Source organism: Prinia subflava, chromosome 13 (assembly GCF_021018805.1).
Source record: "Prinia subflava isolate CZ2003 ecotype Zambia chromosome 13, Cam_Psub_1.2, whole genome shotgun sequence".
NCBI lineage: Eukaryota > Metazoa > Chordata > Aves > Passeriformes > Cisticolidae > Prinia > Prinia subflava.
Genome location: NC_086259.1, coordinates 15,876,278 through 15,903,356, shown reverse-complemented (window position 1 = coordinate 15,903,356; position 27,079 = coordinate 15,876,278). Strand labels below are relative to the sequence as shown.

Here is a 27,079-nt window from a genome sequence, read left to right as displayed (position 1 = left end):
CTCCCGGAGGGGAAGGGGGGCTGGGTGGGAGGCGAAAGTAAATACAATTAGTTCTAAATGTATTAAATTAATTAGTCCTGGCCGGCACGCCGAGTGAAGAGGGAGGGGGGGGTGCGGGGGCAGCGCGGGGTTTGCAAACTTGCGGGGCTCTCGCACCCCCGGGCGGGCGTGGGGGATGGAGGGATCGATGCCTCGTCCCCGTAACGAAATAATCAATAAGCGACCGGGGCGATGCGGGGTGCGGAGCCACGACCCGCGCCCGCACGGGGGAAGGACCCGCGCCGGGCACGGCGGAGCCCCGCGCCGGGCACGGCGGAGCCCCGCGCTGCCCCCTCGCCGCCCGCTCCCTCCCGGGCGCTGCCGGCTCCCCCGGGGTACCGCGTCCGGCGCTCCCCCTCCCTGCTCCCGGCCGGACGGAGCTCCACCGGTCCGCGGTGCCGGGCCGCGCTCCGGGGCCGCTCCGGGCGCTCCGCCGCGGGGCAGGGCGCTCGCCCGCGGGCGCGCACGGTGCGGGGCGGTGCGGGCCGGCGGTGGCCGAGGCGAGGCGAGCGGAGGCCGGGCGCGGTGCCGGCGGCCAGGAGGGGGTTAAGCGGGCGCTGACAGTCAGCTGAGCCCTGACTGACAGCCCGCAAAGTTTCCCTGTCGCTAGACTCTCATGCTAATGAGGCCGGGCGGAGCGCGCCCATTGGCCCGGCCCCGAGCCCGTGCCCCGCCTGACGTCACGGGCGCTATAAAACTCCGCAATGCTTTAAACTCTCCTGCCGGATCAAACCTTTAAATATTTTTCATCTTCTTGCTGTAGCTTTGAGGCCGAGTTGTTTTTTTTCTCTCTCTCTCTTTTTTTTTTTTTTAACTATTATTATTATTATTTTGGTTGCGATACAGACTTTGATTTTTTTTTTTTGCCTTCGCTCTCTTTCCCTCCTCCCTCCCCCGATGAACCTCTCTCCTCGCTCTGCACTTTGCACGAGAGAGCCCAGAGGAAAGGCACCATGAAGTGTTAAAAATAACAAAACAAAACAACAACAACAACAAATTTACTCGCAACAACACCAGCTAACACTTCCAGCTGCGGTTCGCGAGCTGCGAAAGAGAGCGAGAGGAGAGAGAGAGAAGGGAGGGAGAGAGGAGGAAAAAAAAAAAACCCTCTATGCAAAAGGCGAATAGCGAGAGCCCCGCGCTCTGATGCATCAGCGGAGCCTCTGCGAGGGATAACGCGGAGCGGGAGAGGAGCCGCCGGGGCGGACCGGAGCGGAGGCAGAGCAGGAGAGCGCAGCGGAGCTCGCCAAAAATCAAGCTGGCTCACCCGGTGGCGACTCAGAGCAGCCCCCTCGCTCCCGGAGCGCACCCTTTCTGGAGGACTCTCGGCAGCAAAAGGATGGCATCAGAGCTGGCGATGAGCAGCTCCGACCTGCCCACCAGTCCCCTGGCCATGGAATATGTTAATGACTTCGATCTGATGAAGTTTGAAGTGAAAAAGGAGCCGGTGGAGACCGATCGCATTATCAGCCAGTGCGGCCGCCTGATCGCCGGGGGATCGCTCTCCTCCACCCCGATGAGCACGCCCTGCAGCTCCGTGCCCCCGTCCCCCAGCTTCTCGGCGCCCAGCCCCGGCTCCGGCTCCGACCAGAAGACCCACCTGGAAGACTACTACTGGATGACGGGGTACCCGCAGCAGCTCAACCCGGAGGCGCTGGGCTTCAGCCCCGAGGACGCGGTGGAGGCGCTGATCAACAGCAGCCACCACCCGCTGCCCGGCGCCTTCGATGGCTATGCTAGAGGGCAGCAGCTGGCCGCGGCCGCCGGCGGCTCCGTGCCGGCCGAGGAGATGGGCTCGGCGGCCGCCGTGGTGTCGGCGGTGATCGCCGCGGCGGCGGCGCAGGGCGGCGCGCCCCACTACCACCACCACCACCACCACCCGCACCACGGCGGCGGCGGCGGCGGCGGCGGCGGCGGCGGGCACCCCCACGCCGCGGCGCCGGGCAGCGCGCCGCCCTCCTCCGCCTCCTCGGCCGCCGGCTCCGGCTCCGGCGGCGGCGGCGGCGGCGCCGGGGGGCTGCACCACCCGCACCACGGCGGCGGCGGCGGCGGCGGCGGCGGCCTCCACTTCGACGACCGCTTCTCCGACGAGCAGCTGGTGACCATGTCGGTGCGGGAGCTGAACCGGCAGCTGCGGGGCGTCAGCAAGGAAGAGGTGATCCGGCTGAAGCAGAAGAGGAGGACCCTCAAAAACAGGGGCTATGCCCAGTCCTGCCGCTTCAAGAGGGTCCAGCAGCGGCACGTCCTGGAGTCGGAGAAGAACCAGCTGCTGCAGCAAGTGGAGCACCTAAAGCAGGAGATCTCCAGGCTGGTCCGGGAGAGGGACGCCTACAAGGAAAAGTACGAGAAGCTGGTCAGCAATGGCTTCAGAGAAAACGGATCCAGCAGCGACAACCCTTCCTCTCCAGAGTTTTTCATGTGAGTTCCCACAGCCTTGCCACCTTAACTAAAAGTTCTCCGTGTGAGTTGTTGTTGGGGGCTTTGCTAGAGCCACAACCCCGCTTGCCACCTTCTATTACTTTTTTTTTTTTTTTTAAAAAAAAACAAACTCAAAACAATTTTAAAACAAAGTTGTTTTTTGGGTTGGTTTTTGGTTTTTGTTTTCTTTTTAAGGTGGGCTGGCTCCTTGTTGGCCGACCTAAAGTTCTACATGAGTTGCCTTTCTGTTTATTATTATTATTATTATTATTTTTTGTGGGGGCTTGCTGTTGTGTTTTTTTTTTATTTGAAAGATCCAACTCGCCACCAACTCAGTTCTTCATATGAAGCTTGCTCTTCTTTGAAACCTGCCATCCACATTATATATATATATTTAAGTTCATGAGGTTTTTTCTTTTGAGCTTGCTGTGTCCAAAAAGTCAGATTTTTTTTTTTTTTTTTTCCATCCTGAGTTCTTCATATGAGATTTGGGCTTTGCAAAAAGAAAAATAAAAATAAAAAAAATTAAAAACTAAACAAAAATACAAAAAAAAAAAAAAAAAGCAATGTGAAAATTTTAGACTCCAGCTTGCTGAGTTCCATCAGTTTTTAGCGTTGTTGTGCAAAACTAGAGATATGCCTAGATCAACCTGCCAAAATCAAGCCTGCATCAACCTTCGGTGTGTTCATGTGAGTTTTGGCCTTAATCTGCCAAACGTGAGACTTTAGTCTGCCATTAGAATCCCATACTCATCTCATGCATTACGCTTGCTATTTTGTCTTAGCAACAATGAACTATAACTGTTTCAAAAGACTATGAAAAAGAGACATTATATTAATAAAAAACCCTGCATGCTGGTCATGTATGGTATAATTATTTTTTTTTTCTTTTGCTTGGAAATGGACTTTTGGAGACTATTATGGCATGGCATTCATCCTTTTGTTTTATTGCCTCATCAATTTTTTGGGTTGAAAGCAAAAAAGTGCAACCTTTGATCTTCCTCCTCCTCTTCCTCCCATTAAAGTTTGCATCTGCTCTAAAACTGCTTTGAGTTACTCAAAACTTCTGACTTCCTTTTAAATGCACTGAAGCATTCCCTCTCAAAAAACCTGCCAGAATGGATTTTGGTAACCTAATGTGGCAAAAAATAATTAAAAAAACAAAAACAAAACAAAAACACAGAAAGAACTTTGGAAATACGTTCAGAAACAAAATTCATATCCCACTTGGGGGGGACATTGAAACCATGCTGTTGCCTAAAAACAGTCTAAAATTAATTTTAAGTGATCTGCCCCATTTTTTTTCCTTTTGCGTTTGGTCATTGTCAAATGTGGAATGCTCTGGGTTCCTAGTATATAATTTAATTCTAGTTTCTGTCATCTGTTAGCCCAGTTAAAATGTATGCTACAGATAAAGGAATGTTATAGATAAATTCGAAAGAGTTAGGTCTGTTTAGATGTAGATTTTTTTTTTTTTTTAAGATTGATGCACTAAATTGTTTACTGTCGTGATGTAAAGGGGGGTAGAATTTGCAACGGGACTGTTTTAAAAAGTAGTTTATGCAGCATGTGCTTGCAACTTAAATATAAGTTGGGTATATGTAGTCCTTGCTATACCACTGACTGTATTTGAAAACCAAAGTATTAAAAGGGGGAGGCACCCCTGTTTATATCTATAGGGGTATTTTACATTAAAAATGTATGGGTTGTTATTTTTTTTTTTTCAAAATTGAAGTATTTGGGACTGAATTGCACTAAGATATAACCTGCAAGCATATAATACAAAAACAACAAAAAAAATATTACGAACCTGTTTAGAACGCTAATACAATTTATGCAGTTATAAAGATGGCATTACTGCACAGTTTTAAAATGATGCAGATTTTTTTACAGTTGTATTGTGGTGCAGAACTGGATTTTCTGTAACTTCAAAAATTCCACAGTTTTAAAGGCAATAATCAGTAAATTTTATTTTCAGGGACTGATATCCTGTCTTTTAAAAAAAAAATGGAAAGTAAATCTTACCACAATAAATATAAAAAAATCTTGTCAGTTACTTTTTCTTTTACATATTTTGCTGTGCAAAATTGTTTTATATCTTGAGTTACTAACTAACCACGTGTGATGTTCCTATGTGCTTTTCTTTCATTTTCAACTCTATGGTTATATCGGAAGAGAGAATAATCTACAATAATAAACTGCATTTTTTTGATTCCGTACTCAGTTTCTTAGTGTGTAGTTCCAAGTTCCATAACTGCGAGCGCAGTACTTCAGCGTGCTGCCTGCCGAAGGGGCGATGCTCACCCACCAGCTGCACTCAGTAATGTTCAGGAGGGGAGAAGGAGAAGGATAGCTTCGTGCAAAACAGAAAATTGTCACCCCCTAGGACTCAAGTTCTCTGTCAGGTAGATGAAAAAACTTGAGCTTTCAGGTGCTGCCTCTGACTTCTCAGTAGTGCAGTGAGGGCAGTTTCAGTGACTCAGATCATCCCACCAAGTTCTAGGAGATCTCAAAGGGGAGGTCTGCTTAAAACCCTGATGACACGATATGGCCTTGTATTTTGATTGTTTTATGATGGAGTGAAGTGAAAGGAAAGAGTTCACATCCTCTTATCATCTGATCCCAGCTAAGCATGCCTGTCTCTAGTAAGAGATGACACTGCATCAGACTTGGCTTGTCACAGAGCCACTTAACACAAGATTGAAAGATTTCTTACCATTTTGGTCCATACTGCCTCATTTTTTTCTTTTCTTTGCCTTTTTACCCCTCTATTTTTCTTTTGTTTACCCTGTGGATTTTTGTTTTGTTTTGGGGTTTTTTGGTTTTGTTTTGTTGTTTTTCCTTTTGCTACAGGCCTTAGAAAGTCCAGAGAGAGCTGATGATTGGAGAAAAAAAAAACCCAAAGGACTTCCTCCAACTTTTGAGAGTTATTTGTTCTAAACAATCAACCCCAAAGGTTAATGTGCTAGAAACATTCAAGTCTCTGAGCCCCTCTTCACTGCAGTTCCCCATGTCAAAGGGCATTTCAGCTTTGAAAGGCTCCTCAAACGCTCGACCCAGTTTGTTTAAAGCCACCTTTCCCTGAGAGCCCCCAGGGTCGGTCGGCAGAGTGCTGTCCTGCTCTCTGAATGGGATTATCTGCCCACTTTCTGTGAGAGGCAGACACCTCTCCGAAGGATGCTCCAGCCTCTCCAGGATGGGGGGTTTATCTCCAGACCCAGGCTCACACACAGAATACTTTTTTTCCTCTCCTTTGTGTTTTCCCCCCCTGCTTCCCAGCAGTAAGGTCATCTCTCCTGGGGATGTCCCCTGAAGGGACAGGACCTGTTGCCATCCCTCTGCCCGGCTGGTCCAGCCCCTGTCAAGGGTCGAGCTGCAAGGTCAAGGTGTGGCTCTGAGCCCCCCTGCAGCACCTGCACCCACAATAAGCCTGTGTCAGTGAGCAGTGGCTGGTGCTGGAGGTCACTCTGCCCCTGCTGTGGTTCCTTTGGCAGGGATGGACACCAGCCTCTCTGTTGGTGACAGCAGTGGCTTGGTCTCTGAAGCTGATGCTGTGTCTCACCCCTCCCCGCTGCCGGGGCACCAACCTGCCCTTTGGCATCTGACCTGCTGTTGCACCAGGGTTTGAGTAATGGTTCAAGCTCCAGATTCTGGTTAATTTGAGTTCCATTTTCTGGTTAATGTATAATCTGTGGGTAAACTGGTTACTATTGGCCGAGCTGGGAATTATCTCTTCTCATAAAAACAAGGCTGCTTGTTATTTTGTCCCCCACCTTCCCTTCCCTGACTGAGCCTTTACCGATGTCCAGGTGTTTTTGCAGGGGCTCTCTTAAAAGCTTTGCTCTTGCCCTTGCTGAGAGCAAGGAAGGGAAGGGACAAGAGCTGTTATCAGCAGAGCCCCCGCTGAAGTGGTGCTGCAGCCCCCAAGGGAGCACTGAACCCCAGGCTGCCCAGAGCAGGACCACTCCAGGTCCAGCCTCATCCTCACACCCCGCTGTCACTTCAGGCTTCCTTGCAGGCAAAGTTAGGAGCAGGCAATAGGTTTTTAAAAGCACCGTGAATTGACTGAGTAGTGAAGAGTGAGGAGAGCACTGCTGCCTCCCTGAAGTATCTTCTTTCACGGAGGAAAAAAACCAAACATCCTATTTGAGTGATTTGAGAGATAAGAGAAAACCTTCCTAGAAACAGACTTCCTAGAATAGGGTGACAAAGGGAAAATTCCCATCACACCCCCAGCCTGAGAGGGGAAAAAAGTGTTCTTCCAGTTTGGCATTGTGATGACAATCTTGCTTTGCAAATTAAAAAAAAAAAAACCAAAAACGCAGCCTTCCTTAGGCTTCACTTGAGTTTCAGCCTGAAACACGCCAACTGGCCAATGAAGGGAAAAAAAAATAGGTACACATTTTAATATTCACTAAAGCAGAGTATTGGGGTTCTCTGTATGAATCGTTGCAGGGGAGCGCCCACCTTTGCCGCAGCACTTGCTTGCTGAGGACTAATTGGAACCGCTCTGCTCTGAATAACCTACATTCATTAATCACCCCTTGCTTGACTCTGGCCTCAATCCTGCTCCCATTGAACTCGGAGGTGCAATCCCTGGGGATTTCAAAGGGGAGCAGGACCCCACTGTTCTCCCACAGGTAAAAAGCGGGTGGAATGCTGCCCGAGCCAGGCAATTGGGTGTCCAAAAGTGGTTTTAATCTGCCCATCACTAACAACATCCTATTTTTCCCATAGTCCTGTAGTGCTTTCCCATTTACTAACTGCATTACAAAGAACTTTCATTTGACCCGTGCCGAGAGATACGTGCATGGACAGTGGCCCTTTGCTGGCTGGGAAATGGTGTGCAACTGAGGCTCACCCCCTCCTCTCTCCCCAGCCCACCTTGCCCTTAAGCATTTTTTTATTTCCATCCCCGAAAATGAAACACAACCCTCTCCTGCCCAGCCTCCAGGCTTCTGCTGAGCAGAGGCCGAGAGTATCTTTTTGGTTTTGCTACAGCATTTTCCCTGCTTGAAAAAAATGTCATCCTGGACTGAATCCTAAAAAAAAAGATGGGAGAAGGGAGGGAAATATCCCAGTCACACCAGTGCATATTTATTTCCTGAATGATTTCTCCCTAGGCATGCGGTGAGAAGTGCCGGTTTGCAAACTGAGTGGGGAGAGCTTCTATTTATTAGAAAGTCTTCTTCACCCTTTTAAAACAAAAACGCCAGCGCTGAATCAAAATGTCACTTGAAAACTCCCCCCACGCGAAACATGGCAGCAAATTTTTAGTTTAAAAAATGAACTTTCCCAGCTCTTTTATTCTTTTCCCTTCCGAAAGCTTTTGTGCAGCTGTTTCCTCCCCCTCCCTCTGCTTAGTGTGTAGGAAGTTCTTGATCTAGAATCATTCATAATTTTAATACCAATTTCTATTTGACATAATATACTAATATCAGATAGAGAGTGTAGCTGCTTCCTGGATTTAGGGAGGAAATGATGCATATATCAGAATTATCTGCTCAGATGCCAGAACTACATTGGTGTCATTTCAGCATGTGCTGTGTTGAAAGGAAATCCTCTATATTTATTACTCCGATCATCAGAGGAGCTAAATGGACCCACTGTTTCTGACACCTGTTCAGATGGCTGAATTTAAAATTTCACGCAGGAAAAAAAAAATCCTACATACTCCAATGTTAGGAATTAAGGTTTTTTTAATACACTTTTTTCCCTCCCTCTTTCTGAATCGCCGTGTTGTGAGCGGCTGCCGTGAGACTTGGGCATTCCGGGGGTAGCTATGGAGGGTGGGATAGATTTTGTTTGCTCAGCTCCGACAAAAAGCAATCTTGCTTGTACACACACACACAGAGTCTGTAACCAAATGCTTCAGATCTCTGGTTTAAGTGCAGTCTCGGTGTGAATAACATGATGTAGCACACCCCAGAACGTGGCAGAGGTGAGCGGCCAAGAAAGATCTTGCCTTTTCGGGAGGGAGCGTAGCACTGAACCACTTCATAATTTTCAGGCTCCTCTAATGAATTTTTTTGGGCACGGCAGGTACAAATCAATAGATTAAAATACTGTACACTCTTGCTGCATCTAATTCTTGACTGCCTGAAATTGCGGGGGAGGACTGGGAATAACATTTGTCACTCTGAGGGCTGAGTGCATTCAGATTTGTGAGCTCTAAGCCAACACAATGCAAAAATAGTCCAGGATGTGACTTAACTTTTCAAGTGAAAAGCGAAAGGCCAGGGATCTGCGAGGCTGTAGTTGGCAGACAGGCAGCTCCATCCCGAGCTATCTATCACCGTATCGGGTTGACCCGGCACAGTGTGACAACATCTCGGCGCCCTCGATGCACGCTGCCTGCATTTCAGCGCTCTTTGAAATGATCATTTTCGTTCACTATCGCTGCACCCACTTTTTTCCCTCCAAATTCTGGCTTTTAAAACTGTGTCACTTCCAACACGCAGTGAAGTGTGCAGGCCTGTAATCGCGGTGCAGTGAGTGACGGGGACGGAGCTTGCCCTGCCTCTCTCCTTGCTTGTTTCGAAGCCCTGTGGGCTTTGTGACATGATTTTCTCTTTTTTAAAATTAATAAATGTCATTGTTTTGTAATGCATCTCAATACAACCTCTTACATGGAAGAATCAAAGCGATTCCTAGATTGCTAGAAATGGTGTTTCTCTTCCATGCAGAAAAAAAATCCCCAGTAAATAACAAATCTAGCAGTGTCCTCAGGTTTCCAGCGGGGGGTAGAGGGTGGAGTGTCCCTGGGTGGTGGTCTCAATTGTTAATTTATAAAGACCCCAGCTTGTCCTGATACAGCAGAGATGCCGATGGCTGTGGATGGAGCGCTGAGCTTCAACACCCTGTTCCAGGGAAGGCTCTGCCATCTTCCTGACCCTCAGTCCTTGGGATCTGTGTTAAATCTGGGTGTCCCTGAAAGGCTGCAGGGTGTGGGGACAGCAGCACCAGAGCCCACACAGCTTTGCCTCCCTGCCGCCAGCCCGACACCTGCCTCGGCTGGGGGAGAAGCGGCACTGGGGAGGGATCTGGCACGGATTTTCACATCCCTGCTTCCAGCAGCTCCCGAATGCCCCGGGCCGGGGCTGTCTGTGCAGGGATGCAGCCCCTCCTCGCCCCTCACGGCTCCAGCGGGTCCCTCACGGCTCCAGCGGGTCCCTCACGGCTCCAGCGGGTCCCTCACCTCACGGCAGCGGGATCGCTCGGGGGGCGGCCGGGGCCCCCCGGGGCTGCCTGAGCCCGGCCCGGCCGGGCCGCCACGGCCGGGCACAGCTGGGCACAGCCCGGCCAGGCACGGCTCTGAGCCTGGGCACAGCCCTGACCCTGGGCACAGCCTGAGCCCTGCACAGCCCCAGATCCCGGCACAGCCCGGCCAGGCACTGCGCTGCCCTCGGGCACAGTCCCTGTGCCCAGTAGAGTCCCTGTCCCCGGTACAGTCCCAGTCCCCGGGCACAGTCCCAGTTCCCGGGCACAGTCCCTGTCCCCGGTACAGTCCCCTGTCCCCGGTACAGTCCCTGTCCCCGGTACAGTCCCTGTCCCGGCCCCACCGCCGGTCCCGAGGGCCGCCGAGGCCGCCCAGCCGCGGGCCCCAGCCCAGCCAGGTGCGGGGGACAGGCCCCGCCGCCCGGCAGGGGCGGGAAGGTGAGAACCGCATCCGCTGTTTGTTTCTTGTTTGTTTCTTTCTCGAAATCCCATCCCTGCAACAAAAGGGGAGCCTGGGCGGAACTGTGGATCCGTCTGGCCGCGCATCCAGAGCCGAGCTCCGGCTGTCACCCGGCGGCTCCCGCGGGCTGCCCGGCCCTAGGTATGTCCACAGAGCACTTCCTCGGTTTGGTCACTCTATTTCCAATTTTCTTTTCTTTTCTTTTTCTTTTCTTTTCTTTTCTTTTCTTTTCTTTTCTTTCCTTTCCTTTCCTTTCCTTTCCTTTCCTTTCCTTTCCTTTCCTTTCCTTTCCTTTCCTTTCCTTTCCTTTCCTTTCTTTCCTTTCCTTTCCTTTCCTTTCCTTTCCTTTCCTTTCCTTTCCTTTCCTTTCCTTTCCTTTCCTTTCCTTTCCTTTCCTTTCCTTTCCTTTCCTTTCCTTTCCTTCCTTCCTTTCCTTCTTCCTTTTTTCCTTTTTTCTTTTTCTTTTTCTTTTTCTTTTCTTTTTCTTTTTCTTTTTCTTTTTCTTTTTCTTTTTCTTTTTCTTTTTCTTTTTCTTTTTCTTTTTCTTTTTCTTTTTCTTTTCTTTTTCTTTTTCTTTTTCTTTTTCTTTTTCTTTTTCTTTTCCTTTTCCTTTTCCTTTTCCTTTTCCTTTTCCTTTTTCTTTTTCTTTTTCTTTTTTCTTTTTCTTTTTCTTTTTCTTTTTCTTTTTCTTTTTCTTTTTCTTTTTCTTTTTCTTTTTCTTTTCTTTTTCTTTGTTTTCCTTTTCCTTCCTTTCCCTTTCCCTTTTTCTTTTCCTTTTCCATTTTCTTTTTCCTTTTTCCTTTTTTTCCTTTTTCCTTTTTTTCCTTTTCCTCTCTCATTTTTTTTTCTCTCTCTACATTTCCTTTCCTTTTTCTATTTCTTCCTCTTTTTACTTTTCTTGAATTTTTCCTCTTTCCGTTCTTTTTCCTTCATACCTGTGCGCACACAGAGACAAATCTAAACCCCACCGCAATCAAAGGGAGCTTTTTAAATGACTTTTTGGATCAGGCCTGACTTCTCTGCAGGGAGCAAGAATGGGAGCGGGCAGGATTTACATTTCATGGCTTTTAAAGAATCTGAAATACGGGGAATGGCGTTTGCCGAGGCTGAGTTTCACATGTCTGTGTGGATGTGCCTCGGAATGTGTATATGATTAAGCTTAAAGCCCTCTTCTCTAAGAAAGCAGGCAGATTCCCTTTCCTGCAGCCTGGGCCCTGCTTCTTCAATTTTGAAACAAAACTTCTTGCCAAGGCCTTGGCAGTGGGGTGTCACTGCTGAAGGGATGGAATCGGGGTGTTGGTATTGTCTTCCAAAGCTGAGTGTCTCCACTACAAACAGCCCCTGCTCCCCCAAGCACTGACAGCTGTGACAATAATAATGAGCCCAAAATTGAACCAAACAAGACCTCAAGACCTACTATTTTTTTTTTTCCTTTTCCATCCTTTCCCCCCAGCTTAACTGCTTCCAAACTCCCCGATGGAAGCATTTTAATATGTAGGAAGAGCTGCTGGAGTCTACAATGCGATTCAGTGTTCTGTGGTGTGGGATGAACAGATTTTCCTTTCCATAGGGTTTCCTCCTGCAAAGTCATTGTAGAGGAGGGAATTCTGTAAGATTAAATCTGGTTAAAATACTATATTCATGTCACACCAGATACGGTCTCCAGACTGTGCACAGTCTTTCAGCTTCCTTTATTGTGAAATCCTTTTAAAATAGCACAGTATAGTGTAGAGAACTTATTGAAGTATAACTGTCTTACACCGACTCTGTCAGATAAAATGAAGGAAAGTGATCAGGCTTCTTAAATTAATAAATCTGCTTAGTGTCTCTGGTTGCCTTTATGCTCTCTTACTGTCTTTGACTCTTTCCTTATTAATAAACTGATAGTTAAATAAAGCTGCTAAGTGAAGCAATGTATTTTATCGATGGAAAAGGGTTGTTGCCTCTTGTTCCAGGTCTGCTGTGCTGGGAATGGGTGTGGGTTTAGGGCAGGGATGGCCCCAGCAAAGACTAAAAACAGGCTGATCACATCAGTTTCTAGATGCTCCTCAGGTGTGAGGCTTGAGTACCTGTTCCTCTCAGCCCCCTGCATTAATAGCAGGATGAATTAACCGATTGGCATGAAAGGAGAGGTCGTCCTGAAGAAAATGACACCAAAGGGCCACAGGAGTCATTTGCTTTTAGAGATCCTGGGCCAGGTGCCAAGTATTGCATTTATGGAAGCATCTTCCCCTTTCTCAAAAAAAAAACCCCAACAAACACCAAACTCCAAACCTGAAAGAAAAAAAGCCAAACCAAAATAAAAAGGCAACATCCCTTTCAGTGGCAGGTGGGGTCCTTTCAAAGAGGGGGTTCTTTCGAGTGGGGACCTTTGGGTGGGATGTGGGACAGGGATCATTCAGCAGCCTCCCACTTTTGTTTTCAGAGCTGCAGAGCTGATCTGGAATCAAAATGCTGGAAAAGTGCCTATAGTTTGTCTTGCCATTTTTTTTTTTAATTCAAGTCGATCGGGCTTGTGGTTTATTCTTGCTCTGATTATGCTGCACGGTTACAATAAATGCATGGAGCTCAAGCATTCCTGCAGGCTCTTCATAGAAAATATATGTGTATGCCTGTGTGTGCACACTCAGGGAGAGAAAGTTGATTGCAAGGGACACAACAAAATATCCATATTTAAGAAATGTGGATTGACTCGCTGACTTATCTCACTTATTGTACAAAGATTCACTCTATGTTGAAATTTTTTTTAAATTAGATTTTAAATATGTGTTGACAGGATGAATTTGTACAGTGTGAGTAACTGCAGGGGGAAATGACAGCTCTGCTTTTGTTATTAAACTACTATCTTGAAAATAATGGAGTGTGTACAAAAATTGATTATTATTTTGCCAATTACATTAGTGCAGCTAATAAAAATCATTAAGAAAGAAATACAGAAAACTACACACTTTCAGATCTTAGAAACTGATATTCACTGGTGAGGCAAAAAATACGTGTTTTTAAGGTAATTTGCCAGTAAGAATCTCCTGTTATTAATGTGAAGTAAATACTAGATATGTGAGCTAGAAATGTTTCACTTCAAACTGTGTTCATTTCTTCTTCACTCAGTCAGAATTAATAAACAGTGCAAGAGACTTTCTAAATTTAATTTAGTATTTGCATATAAAAGGTCCTATTCTGTACCATAGTGGCACAACAGACAGGCTTTACGACGTTAAATATTCCTTTTAATAATAGTTTATTTTAATATATTTACTAAATTAGGTACCCGAGAGAATCATCTACAACGGTGATGTGAAAAATCCCTGTTACCTGAGGTCAAAAATAAAAGGTATGTTTTCCTTTTCATTAGCAATTTGCCATATTTCAGCAGGGGTGGTAATTTCACTGCTTTGTTCGCTGCTTTTTGCTCGGCCCCGGGGAGCTGCTCACAGGCTGTGGTGCAGCTTCCTGGGCTTTTGGGTGAGGCTGATTTCAGGTGCCTACAAGAACCACTTGCAGTGATGGGGCTTTGTACTTTTGTCAGCCAGGCAGCTCTCCCGTGTCCCACCTCATATATAATCCTTTGCAAATGTTTTCTTTCTTTTTCTTCAAATGCTGGCGTTCAGACATCAGCTACGGGGATTAAGGATGGGTCTTCTGAAGATCTCCCTCAGATCTTGATGAAAATCAGGAGTCTGTGTTAGATGACTTCAGTGCTTACAAATTACAATAGAGTTTAATTCACGGCACTGCTTTCCTCTGGAAATTCATGTTCATTCAATCTGTCAACATTGACTAAAAAATATGCCGCTAATGAAAATGTGGGAATTAAAACTTTCAATCCCTTCCCCTGCTAGACTCAAACAGGCACTTTATTTTTTTTTTCCCTGGAATCTGACTTTTATTGACCTTGACTATAAAAATACTAAGTGGGTTAAATGAGCACCAAGGTTGCAATGACAGATTCCTGTGTGAATTTTTTTTATGAAACCTCCTATTTTAGTTAAGAACACAGGCTGCCATGCAGCCTGCCACGCTTTGATCAACGGTTAAGTGCTGTTAGAAGCAGCTGAATTTTATTAGCTCATGGAATTAGGCTTGTTTAAATATTAGATTTTTTTTGAAATCTCTGAAAAGAAATGTAAACAATAAATTAAAATAATAGAATTATTTGTTAATTTTGAAAATAAATTTAAGTCACAGATTGATTATTTAAAATTTAAGTGAGGATGGGGAGGGTGTAATTGGTGTTCTAGCCTGTACATTAGATGGAACTGAGAGGAGTTTTTGATGGTGTATGGGCTGTAAGAACAGGTTTCTCAAGGAGCACCACAGGACCTTCATTTTAAGCCTGATGCTCCTCTTCCCTGAGGAACACACTGGATAAGGTTTTGCACACATTGCTTTTTTTTTTTTTCCTATTTTTCACCACTGTAAATGAGAGGGAAATCAGACCACTTGTGGGTTTTTTTGTGAAAACTTAAAGTGCAATAGGCTTTTTTTTTTGCAAGAATAGATCCAAGTTGCTATCAGCTGAAGTAAATACATGAAGTGTGTATTTTAATTGCAAAAGTGCAGCATATGTTTCATCAGCTTGCTCCTAGGGAAACATTTCTAACTTCAATAATCCCATAGGAAAATCTGCCATGTTTCCTGTAATTCATATATGTGACTATTAGATTTATAGGAATTAGTGATATTTATTCTTTTTATCCATATAATAAAAAAGGAAATCTTTTTCCCTTATTGACGCTTATGATCTCAAGACTTGCTTAGCCTACTGTTCTCTGGGACAATTCCTTGTGTCTTCCTTCAGTATTTTGTGGTTATATTTTGATGTATTATAGACAAAAAACCCCAACAAAACAACCAGCAGCAAAATCTGTTAGTTTTAAGCAAACAACTCTTGGGTCTCGGAAGAGTTAACAAACTTTTACGGCAAGGTTCAGGCAGTTCTGACCCCTATGGTAATATTTCATCTAAGGTTACTGTTGGGAGAGAAATCAAATTTCAGCTGTGAACATGATTGACAGGTGAAAGCAAGAGAGAGAAAGACATCTGGTCAGATGGGGAATTTGGGCAGGAGAAGGACAATTCAGGGAAGTGTCTCTGTGATATTAGGAATAATAAGCTGAGATATGAAAACTCCTATCCTCCACGCTGTCTGGAGGAGAGCTCACTTGATATTCATGGAGGTGGCTTGGTTGGGGGAATTTAAGACTCTACATTTATAGTAGTGGACAGTAGTCTCCATGGTCTGACTTACTAACTTGGCTCCTTTGAAAGAATTATGTTATTTCTGGCAAACTTTTAGGATCTCAAGGCCATTTATTTAATGGCTGTGACTGGAATATTTGGTGGTTGCTGTTTAAGAGGTTCTCACCATGATGTCCCTGGCAGGTCAGGCAGCAGCAGCGCTGGTGGAGGCCAGTGCTGGTGTCACCCCATGTCCTCCCACTTCTGAGAGCTTTCACAGTGAGCACTGCAGGATGGATTTTGTGTTTATGATATACGCTGTTATACCAGCAACAAAATTAGTTGCTAACCCATAAAATATCACGAAGGGCCCATTGTGGTGTTTTATAAAGCAACTGTTATTTTCCAAGGGCTGTGTTTTGTCTTATTCCAGCTCCCAGCAGCACCAGCTAAGATCCCTTGCAACAAATATATAACCCCAGGTGTATTTCACTGTGCTTCAGTATATTTTATTTGGTGCAGAAGAGCTTTTCCATCCTCCAATGTCATGGAACCAACAGGAATAAAATATCCCTTTATTTTCTGATCAGCACGATGATGTTGGAATGTAGAATTTGCTTCTGACATAAAAGATGTAGCCAGGTTTTTTCTTAAAAAGGGAAAGAAAAAAAATCTGTTGGTTTTTACGGCTGTGTATAATAATGTTTCAGTTTTCAAAGAGGCCCTGAAGGACTTTTTTAGAGCTCCAAGGGCAGGATGAGGCAATGATGGACCCTGAGATCTAAACTGCATCCTATCTACATCCCAGGTGAGAGGGGAGATCCTGGATGGGCTTCTGGCCCCACTGAAGCCTTTGGTAAAATCTCCCTTGAGTTCCTGGGGCTGCACTTCCACCACAATGGAAAATCTACAGGGGAGGTTGTACTAATAAAAAGCAAAAACTGAACTCATCCAGAGGTAGCTGAGCTGTGAATTCCCAGGATGGATGTTCCTATTTGGGAGTAAGGTGGATTTCCCCCTTCCCCAGTACACCTAAGCTGCTTTCAAAATAAAATAAATTAACCAGGAATATCCACTCCTATTCTAGATTAGGAGTATCCACCCATGCAATGAACAACACCGCAGTATAGTTATTTCCTAATTTCCCCATATGGACGAGACCTAAACTAAGAGGAGAATAGGAGCAGTAAAGAACAGAAATGTATTTTCTGTTCCTTCTCCAGTTTGTCTCTAAGACCTTTCACACAGGGGAAATCATGGTGCTCTGAAAATACACATTTACTCACTTTTCACTGCCATTCCTGCATTTGCACATGCATTTTTAAAAGAGATTTGTGTTTTGTGCAAGACCTTTTGTATTCTCCTACTATTCACGTGTATTTTTGATGTGCAGTTGAGCCTGTCTGTTCATGACATCATTTCTCTTTTCATGGCCATGACCTGTGACATCAAACTACCCCAACTTCACTGCAAATTAGATCTTGTTTATATTCCTAGACTGCACATCTGATAAAATTGAAAATTAAAGCTAAGAACTGTAAAAACAATCAAATTTCTTTGTGCATGAGCAAGTTATTTTTAACTTTATGTTGCTGAATTAACACTCCCTGTAAAATGTCTTTATTTTCCGAGGCTGATATCAAGATAACTTCCATGAAATATTATTGGCAAACTTCCCACAGCAGTCAATGGGAGCCTTGTATGTATTTTTCAAGCAGATGTGCTGTATTAAGCCTAAATGAGAATCTTTTTTTATCAAATGGGATGCAATATGTTATTCTTGATTAAAAAATTCAGAGTAACCTTTCCCTCCTTTTCCTGTCCCCAAACATATTTAGTACAATTTATAGATCATTTTACATAGGTAAAAAATAAGTTCTCGAGTGTTTAAAAAAAGCAGGATTTTACTATGCCTCAAATGCCTTTCTAGCTCATTCCTATGAATCTGAAGTATGAAAATGTCTCAAATCTTTACGAGTGAAAAGAAAGTATATGCGATCTGTAACAGCTTTTGCTCCCCTAAAGTTCCCAGGAAAGTCAATTTAATACTTTTCCCTCTGTTTAGCATAAGCTCTAAAATATTTTCTGGTCAGGTAGTTCTTGCTGTTGTTTAGTTCTAATAAAGGATTTTAAGTGCTAAAAAAAAAAAAAAGTAATATTTTTAACATCTCTCCAGGGTTTTCTAATTTGTGCCACTTGCCAAATGATTCGCACTGTACCAAAATACAGGAGATTGATGAGACAGGAAAAGTACTGATTTAACATCCCACATATAAAATTACTTCTCAGGCTCCACATATAGTCACAATGTTTAAAGAGTGAAGAAAACGGGAGTTGGGAGTCACAGTCTGACTCACTTGTGAGACTTTGACCCACTTATTTGATTCTAGATTCAGCAAAATACTGAAGCACTTTAAACTTGTTATCTGAGGTTTCTTCTAAAGGTCTGTTACCGTTGATCTCTTTATATCTCAGTTTACACAGTTATAAACCTAGATAATTAATTCTTACCTTCTAGGCTTTTGTGGGAGTTAAAAAATAGCTGTAATGTTCCTTGAAGCCCTTTAATGAAAACTGGTTTATTGAAGTACTTGTCATTTACCTTACTTCATACTCTGGGATGTGAAATCACTGGTGTTGCCCAGGTCCCATGCACCATTTCTACTGGGATGGGAATCTATTCTCCTGAGTGCACTGGGCCAGGATTACAAAGATCAGGAGGTTTGGGAGCTGGTCATTTTCTGAATTACCTATAACTTTATCCCGATTTTGAACGTGCCAAAATGTAGGCAAAATCAGTTATGTGCCCCCTCTCTCTCTTAAAGACAATATATCTTTAATATCTCTATGTACAGAATAGCTCCTGTGCACCTGCAAGGCATGCAGAGGTCACGCTGTCCTTGTAATTCCTCCCCTTCCTGCCATTACCTTTTTTTCCCAAGGTTCGAGCCATTATCATTCAGCAGTTGTGCAGCTTCTCTTTTCTTCCATCCCCAAATTATTATTGTTTCCCTCCTACCTTCTACCCCTCCCGAACCATAATGGAGTCCTCAGCTGTAAATTTGCTAACTATAAAGATTTTTGCTTGAAATGTTTTGAAAATGCCATGAGAAAAAAAATAAAAGAAAAAGAAAAAGGAAAGAAAGCCTATGAACAACACGCTGTGCCATGCTCCAGCATTGCACTTCTATGGGAAAGATAATAAAGATATTAGCACTCATATAATTTCAGATAGGAAATGAAACCAGACATGAAAGAAACACTAGCTCCAGCTGTTGAGTGGGAATCAAACTAGCTATGGGAATTACAGGTATTGTCACCGGAGACAGCCTGACTTCTGAGAAATGACCTCAGGTGTAGGAGCTTGCTGTGGCCCCTTGCAGATATTAACACCTAATTAACAATCTGCGAGAGCATCCTACATCTTAATCACCAGTGAGGTGAGAATGACAATCACAGGGAGGAGAAGGAGAAGAGAAATGGTAATTTTTCCTCTGCACGCATCATCTAATAACCATGGTTATTCAGATGCAGCTAAATGCGATTTCCTTTTAGTAATTTCTGTCTATTGGAAGGCACAGTAAGTTCATTTGCTGCAGGTAGGCAGCGGAGGTGAGAATTGAATTGATCTGAGATACTCTGAAAAATTGACCCTGAGGTCATTCCTAGTTTAAATTGGGAAGTAAGGCTGAGCTCATGTCTTCTCTTTCTTCTCTCCCCTCTCCCTACTCCTCCTCTTTTTGTGTTTCCAGGCATATTCGTCTGTACAGCGTAATTACTTAAACTTACTCTGATGGTGGGGAACCTTGTTCCCTCAAAGATAATCAAAATAAAGAGAGCTTTTGTTAGCGGTGATAGGTAATTAAATCTCGGCTCGGCGTTGTGCGGGGCCTTTGTGCCGGGTTATTGACGGCAGAGCCGAGCTCCCCGGCCCTTCTGCCGCAGCACAGCCCGCAGCAGGCACCGAGACTCGGACCCGGGCTAAATTTGGGAAAGGGGGTGTGAAGGACTGGGAACCTGAACGGGGCCGGGCTGTAAAGGAGAGGGGTGCATGGCAGAGCATCCCGAGTCTCCCGGAAGGAGGGAAAGGAGATTTCTCTGGGGAGAGGTGCACGTTTTAAAGAGGAGAAAATCAGAGGTGGCACTTCTCCTGCCTGTCTGCAATCTTCTGGCTGTGCTTTTAGCCAGCAACAGCTGTAAGTGTGGATAGGAACAACCTACTAACCCAATTTCAGCTTCAATGTAGACACCTAGGGCCGAATTCTTCTCCCCATTTCCTGGTGTAAATGCTCAAGACCATGGGGAAACTGATGGAGAAGCTCTGGGCTTAGTCCCATGCCAGAGGGCTGGTGCTAGTAAAAAGCAAGCAAGAAAGTAAAACAAAGACCAGATTTATTGGTGCCACCAAAGCCAAGGCAGGAGTAATCTCCCTGGGATCTGTGGTGATGCTCCAGCTTGCCTCTGTATCACTTGGGCAGGATCTGATGGAGTTACAATGTAACGCCTTTTAATGGATGCTTTTATGTGTGCTTCCAAACAGCTTCCACTTTCAAACGTCTTTACAAGAGAGTTAAAATGAGAAGGAATGAGGAATAAGCACATTTTGTAGTCCTCATTCTGCAGTGGCTCTACCTACAGCACTCCCTTGCTGTGCTCAGGAGCAAACTCTTCCCATATTACTTGGACCCAAATTATATTCCAATAAGGAGAGAATGGCAAAAGGAAGACAGGATTATATTAACCACTCAGCTTCCATGGAAACTCCCATCATTTTCTTTCCCATAACAAGAGATAATCTCTGTGATTTTCGTTATGCTCATTTCTTCGACTCCTTTAGCTTTGTTTTCATGTGTTGGCCTTGCACTAAAAAATATAACTTGACATCTTGTGTCTTCTCAGCTAAAAAGGTATCAGTTCCTGGACTTAATGTCAGCTGTACCCAGATCAAAGGCAAGAAACATAAAAGTTGACATATATTATTTATTTCATGGTTTACATCAATGATGCTTCTCTCTATCCTTTTTTGTTACTATTGCTGATGTTTTGCCCATAATGTTGAGCTCACTTCTCAAAAGTGTTTGTCCCCTACAGACAAATATTCATATTAATGTAATCCATCAGCAGCTAACAAATGCCAGCTCACTTCAGCATTTACCACACATCCAAAAATCCCATTGTTTTTGCAGGACTTGGGTGTGCAAAGAATGCAGGATCAGGCCCCGGGGTGGACTTTCAGAGCTGGAGACTTTCGCCCTCAGCCCCAGCAGTGCCCGGGGCTGGCTGGAGCAGCAGCCTGGGGCACTGGAGCAGGGAGTGGGAGACACTGCATTCCCTCCCAGCATTGTGAGCTGCTGCAGAGGCAGGTGGATGTCAGACTTTGAGAGGAGCAAAAGCCCTAAACAGACTTTTTTTTTTTTTTTTTTCCCAGTAGTTTGGGGTTTTTTTTCCCCTCTACCTCTCCCCATCTTTCTTGCTTGCCTTCGGAGTCCTGAGTGAGTAGTACAAGGTCTGTTTTACAACTGTGTCCAGAAAACCATCTGCGATCAGTCAGAGATGCTGCTCCAACCTGTGCTTCCCTCTGACTGCTCTGTTTAGTGTAAAACTTTCCTTTTTTCTCTTTTTGTCAGCAATTGTGGCAGGTTTTACTTCCTGAGTTACAGAACCAGCTGAAATGCTGAGTCTGATCTTGCCCCCTACCCTTCCACGAGCTGTTTTTTTCCGCAATGAAAATAATAATGCATGAGAACCATCCTTGGCTTTTGTTTTGTTTTCTTTTGTTTAGTTTGGTTTTATTTTAAAGCTTGCTGACAATTGTCAAATGTTCATTCCAGCAAAGAAGTCCTGGGAGGGTCTAGCCCCGCTGCACAGCCGGCAGGAGTAATTTGCAGTGCTCCTTGGAGCTCAGCTATTCAGCCAACGTGTGTCGCTTTACTATTTCTTTAAAATTTAATTGAGATCAGGCAATCAAGTGTCTCCAAATTTTTTGCATCTTCAGGCTGCAATAAAGCCACTTATAATTTATAATCAAAGTTTGGTATCGTTAAACTAAACTGTAAAACCTACTTCAGGGCTTCAGTCGTAAACTAAGTATACAATAAATATTGCAGTGGGGCTTGAGTAGCACAGCTCTAACAACAGCACGTGAATGAACATACACACGCACATATTTCACACTTCTTTTTTTTTTATTATTTTGAGTGTGCGTGCATACGTTTAGTTCCAGAGGTAAGAAAGATATAAATAATAGATAACTGACATGTATTCTTTCTTGGAAGGATTGAAGCTAAGATAGATTTATAGCCCAAGTAGTTAATTTAAATGCAAAATAAAGTGTTAATTCATTAAAGTCGTTTATGCATCAACATTATTTTTATGTCTTTATTTATATTTTCTTGTAATATGCAGCAATGTAGTATTCATCCTAGGGTTTTTTCTGTCTGTTGACTGTACTGCTCCTTTGCTTAGATTTTTTTCTAACAAGGCAGCTCATTTAGAAAGAAATGTTTATGTGAAGTGCTTGTCAGTTGGCATTTTTACTGGTGTGCTAACCCAAAGGTAAAATATAAAGGCACGTCTTTTCCTTGCTGGCTTGTTGCTACTAGAAGGGTTCCTCCCTTGTTAGCTTGATAAATAATTTTACTAGCGGGAATCTGCTGAATTTTTATGCTTGCTGTCTATTTTCTGCTTGCTGCAAATAAATTCCAGCACTCAGAGGGCACTAAAACTCCAAACACATGGTATTTTCCCATTTTGTTGCTGGTTGCCTAAAATATTTATTTCATCTTGTGTTTTTAATTAAATCTTTTTTTAAAAAAAAAGTGTAGGAAAAAACCCCTCAAGTTATACAATTATTTCTAAATGAATGTTTTAGTCTGAATTGTATCTAATATAAAGTCTTGAGTTTAAATAACACATTATCACAGGTACACTAAATGGGTAGTGTTAAATCAGTCATCACTCCAACTACCTAATGGTTTTCAGATTAAGTGCAAGGATTATTTATTGATATATTATCCCTTTAAGCATTTCTTGCAATTTATTTTATACTTTTAGTTTTCCCAGTTTGTAATCAAGAAAGTTAATTTAATTTGCCGTATAAAAATTCATGTTTGGCAAGAGAATGCACCAAAAAACTTTAGATTATGGGTTGTCATGGCATGTATGGCAGAAAAAAAAGTTTGCAAGAAAATAAAATGGGGAGGCTAAAGTGGAAGAGCAGTTGGTTCATGTTCTTACTTAAAAAAAAAAAAAAAAAAAAAAAAAAGGCATTTTAAAATTTAATTTAATTCAAGAAAGCAGGAGTGAAACCCAAAAATCTCTCTTTCCTCCACTGTTGCAAACTCTGCTTGTCAGAGGGTGTTTGTCACTGTCACACATCTGGGGACTCGCTGCTCCTTGGCAGCACATCCCCAGTCAGTGTCCCGTGTTTAACTCTGGGGGTTTGCAGCCCTGCCTGGATTCCTGCGCTGCTTTTGCGAGGCTTTCCCTCGGTCGGGGTCCAGATCCGCCGGGGTCAGGTCCTCCTGCCATGCCGGGGGTGCTCCTGTCAGGGGACAGATTGCTGTGCTTCAGCAGGATCCCTCGCTGTGGCTTCTGTGGAGCAGTCCCACCTCTTCCCAAAGCTGCAGGGATGCAGCAGCAGCGATTCCTTACACACCTGGAGTTCAGGGAGTGAGCAGGGAAAGGACCTGGAGGCACACTGCTGTCTGTGCCATGCCCAGCATCCCCTCCAAAGGGGATGCAGGGGAGCCAAGCAGCAGGCCCTGTTCAGAGTCTCCATCAAACAGCAGAAAGACAAATGTCTTTGAAGATGGCAGGCAAATACACACTAAATTTTAGAATTATTTGCATATTTTTAGCAAAATTTATCTAAAAGCAACCCTCGAACTTTGGCCCAAATTCTTGCATTCCTACACCAACCACCCTCCCATTCATTTGCTTATTTCCATAAGAATTGGGTGATGGATCTGAGCAGTGTAAGCACATGCTGCTGCCTGGCTGCCCTGCAGACATCAGCCTTTTCACTTACATGAGCACATCCCAAATCAAGCAGTTGGCTGCTGGGAAGAACTCATACACCAGCACTGAGCAGATGAAGGAAAAGCTTGTGCAGTGGGGCAAATTACCCTTGGGGGCTGGGCCATATACAATCATAAGCGAAAGGGGTTATGAGGAATCTCAGGAGGTGATGTGCCTGTGATTCCTGTGCCGTGAGGAGGGTCAGGCAGCCTTACATTATCCCTGATGGATATTTGCATAACCTGTTAAGCCCCCCATGGAGAGGGGGACGCCTCCCTGGCAGACCTTCACCACCTTCCCTTCTCAAAAGCATCTCCCCTTGTCTAACCCAGCTCAGGTCCCCACACCGAGGACAGCCCATTCCTTTCCTCTTTGCTCTGACCCTTTGCACATTTGAAGGCTGTTGTTATGGCTTGCAGCAGTGTCCTTTTCTCTAGACTAAACAGCTCCACGTTTTCTAGTCTTTCTTCATAGGTTATAGTCATGACATTGTTATTTAATATCTTGTTTGAAGAGTCTGCATACAGTAAACTTGCTGGAATTCAATTTACCTGTGTTGAAAAGGACTGTGAGGATGCTGCCTGGAGGCTTTACAGCATCTGAAAGGGGAATAATTTAATTCTCACTCTGATATTCTGTCTTCTGTAGGATGGAGGGTACAGAGCATTTCTTTACCTGGGAGTGTTAACTGCAGCCTCCCCAAGAATTTACCCTGGTAACAAAAATATTGTAGTGCAACATGCAACCACAGTGTAATGACAGGCTTTAGGAAACCTGTTTTAACATTTTATAATTTTATATATGAAAGTAAGAATGAGAGATAGGATTCAGCCTCTGTGGTTGCAGGTAACACCTTGGGGTGTTCAAGGTGCTGCATGCATAATCTGTCCCACAGGTTTCATGAATTTCAAAAGCAGCCGAGCAGCTACAGCCATCTGCACACCACCTTTCCCTCTTCTGGTATTGTTGCTCAGCTCCAGTTTGGGTAGATCCAGATTTTCTATTGTGACAGAAGGAGATTTGCCCCAAAATCTCACTGCTCAAGGTGAACCAAATAGGATTTCTTGGCCATCTGGGTGGACATTGCTTTTGGCTCTAAGTCACTTTTTTAAAATACATTTTGTGCTTTTTCAGTGAAGATTCTCTTTGCTTCTTGGAAAAAAAAAGGATGAGGGGAAACAGAACCTGCTACCTCTGTTTCTCTCTTTGACTTCCAGTGTCTTGCCTGGGAGGTTGGTAGGGAGATATGCTGGAGCAAACCAAAAGTATTTACTTGTGAGTAAATATTCCCCAGGGACTTTTCTTCTCAGATGTGCTGGCACAAATTGCTCTGCAGTAGGATTAATCTGCATGGCAGAATACCAGGCAGCATCTCCTGGAGGTGGATTTAAGTTTTGTAGGGTTTTGGCTTCCTAACTGAAATCTGAACCAAACCCTGCCTTGAAAAGTGCTAATGGATGTGCACACGCTGCCACCTCGCTCACACAGGCCAGGTACCAGTTCTGGAGGTAAAATGTGACAGATTTTGAAGGGTGATAGTTGGGGTGTTCATACTGATAATATATTTTTATGAGGGGAAGATAAGACTATCCCTTTATGATACAAACATCTCTTTCTTTTTTGAGGTTTTACCTCTGCTTTGAATTGTATACAACCCCTTTCTTATAAAACTGCTTTGGACATCCATATGTCCCCAGTGATCACCTCATCAACTTAAGAAGTTGTCTCATCTAAAAGAATGAACTTTCTGTACACAATGAGAGTGTATGCAGAACCAGGGAAAGCAGCAATCAAATCAAGTAAATATTTTACCCCAAGATTTTTCTAGCTCTAAGGGAGGATCTCATTGAGACATGTTCACAGAGCTCTGTTATGAAGACAGCAAAATGAGAGTGACCTTGCTGAGCCATTGGCTCAAGTTATAGATGTAGCAGCAGAAGAGAAAATATATGCTTCCTTCCTTAAAGAATGGAGTTAGGGACCAGTTCTTACTATGGGAAAGAGGAGAGAGGGAAATGTATTGTCTTCCTTTCAGTAGTTCATTTTTCTTTGCAAAGTGATTAATGCATTACTATAGCGATTTATTGTATAGCCTGATTACCATTGCCTAATAAATCCAAACAACTGTGACTGTCATGGTGATAAGGCTGGCATGATTTTGTCTCTCTTAAAAAAGGTTTATAAGTTAAGCTTAACTTTTAGCTTTCTGTATTTCTGGGATAAAATTTATTTTGGCCATTACAGCTCTATCTGTTTGAAACTGCACCAAAAGGAAATAAGTTTTTCAAAAGGATGGTATATTATAGGAAGAGTTTTACCTTCACTCAATTTGCAAAAGAAAGTGAACATCAGCATTAAAATGGAAATGAAGTTCAGGAGAAAATAATAACTCAGTTGTTTAAAAAGGTTTTAACATTTAAAAGGGACTTTGCAAATAGCAAGGATGGACAACCCAATTAAATTAACTGCGTTATAGTCACAGCGTTAACACCTCGGGCTCAGCTTTTCTCAGGCTACTGGAGTCTGCTGAGGGCTTGGCTATGCCTGGATGAGAGACTTCCAGGGAGCCGCAGGAAGAATGGTTTGTGATAATGAGGGCTATTTTCTTTGAATCACAGGGAAAGTGGTGCTCCAGTGTTGGTGCTGTGGTTGTGCTGAGGCAGAGCCTGAGCGAGTGCTGGGGTTAGGAACGATCTCTTGGCTACACAGGCACTGCCCACTGCCCACGCTCCTCTCCACTCTGTCACTTCAAACGTGGAGATGAGTTGTTTCTTTTTTATCCTCCCCTCTCTCCCTGAACACGTGTGAAAGAGCTCTGCACCTCTGTGCTGCAGTAGTCCACGACTGCTCTAGCTGAATGCTGTGGTGAGTGTCACTCTTGCGAGAACACCCAGCCTTTGGAGGGTGTCATGTGGGAAGAGATCAGGTTCCCAAGTGCAGGGGTGTCCATTTAGACCCTTCTTTTCCCATCAGCCATAAGGTACCAGTGCAGGGCAATAGCAGGGTGTGTTAGTGTCAGAGGAGCTTGCATGGTCTGGGTTTTCTACTCTTTCCCTCTCCCAGGGCTCCTGCCCACCACTGTGTCTCACAGTCTCTCCCTCAGAGCAGCACCAGCTGCTTTTGCAGAAGCAGAGATCACTTGGACATCTTCGTATATCTTGGTCCACCGTTGTTTTGTCTTCAGGTCTTCTGCACAAAACTTGGGACCAAGGCAGAGAATGTGGCCCATTTAGTTGGTAGAAAACTCAGCTGTCACCTGAGCTGTAAGTTGTAAACTGCAAATGGCTTCCAAAAAGGTGCAGCTGAAATTTCTTGCATAGTTGTATGAATTTTGTAGTATAAAGAAAGACCAGGAAAAGATCATGAACAGCCTTCATAGAGCATTCAACTGGGGTCCCTTGCAGCCAAACTCTGGAAACAATGTATTTGGATTAGGAGACACAGAGTAAATTATTTGTTTGGAGTGAGGACATATGAAGGTGATAAAGGCAGCAGTCTGTTCTCTAGCCTCTGAAAACGCTGTATTATCTCTTTGTGAAGGAGGTATCCTCATTTCCCATTTTTGAGGACCTCCTGCCTCACAGGCTGCCTGCTTCCATGGGTGTACTCCTGGCCATGGTGGGAAGGGATCCTCTGTGCAGCTTGTGAGGTGTCTGGAAGACCCTTCACTTTCCATTGCCTAGGAGACACCATTGCCCTTGGCAGTCATCAGTGATGTTGGATTTGGAGTGGCAATACTGGAGTTTG

At 44.3% G+C, this 27,079-nt stretch overlaps 1 protein-coding gene across 3 annotated transcripts in view; it reads left to right on the top strand.

Annotated features, from left to right (window-relative positions):
* The first annotated feature begins 574 nt into the window (after window positions 1-574).
* Window positions 575-27,079, top strand: part of MAF (MAF bZIP transcription factor) — a 186,177-nt gene continuing 159,672 nt past the window's right edge. For 2 of the 3 annotated variants that reach the window (XM_063410338.1, XM_063410337.1), the window contains exons 1-2: window positions 575-2,457; window positions 13,400-13,466. In XM_063410338.1, coding sequence (XP_063266408.1) covers window positions 1,379-2,457; window positions 13,400-13,433 — 1,113 coding nt within the window. In that variant the 5' untranslated portion in view covers window positions 575-1,378 and the 3' untranslated portion in view covers window positions 13,434-13,466. The remainder of the gene's footprint in view (window positions 2,458-13,399; window positions 13,467-27,079) is intronic. The other variant, XM_063410339.1, reaches the window with a different exon arrangement.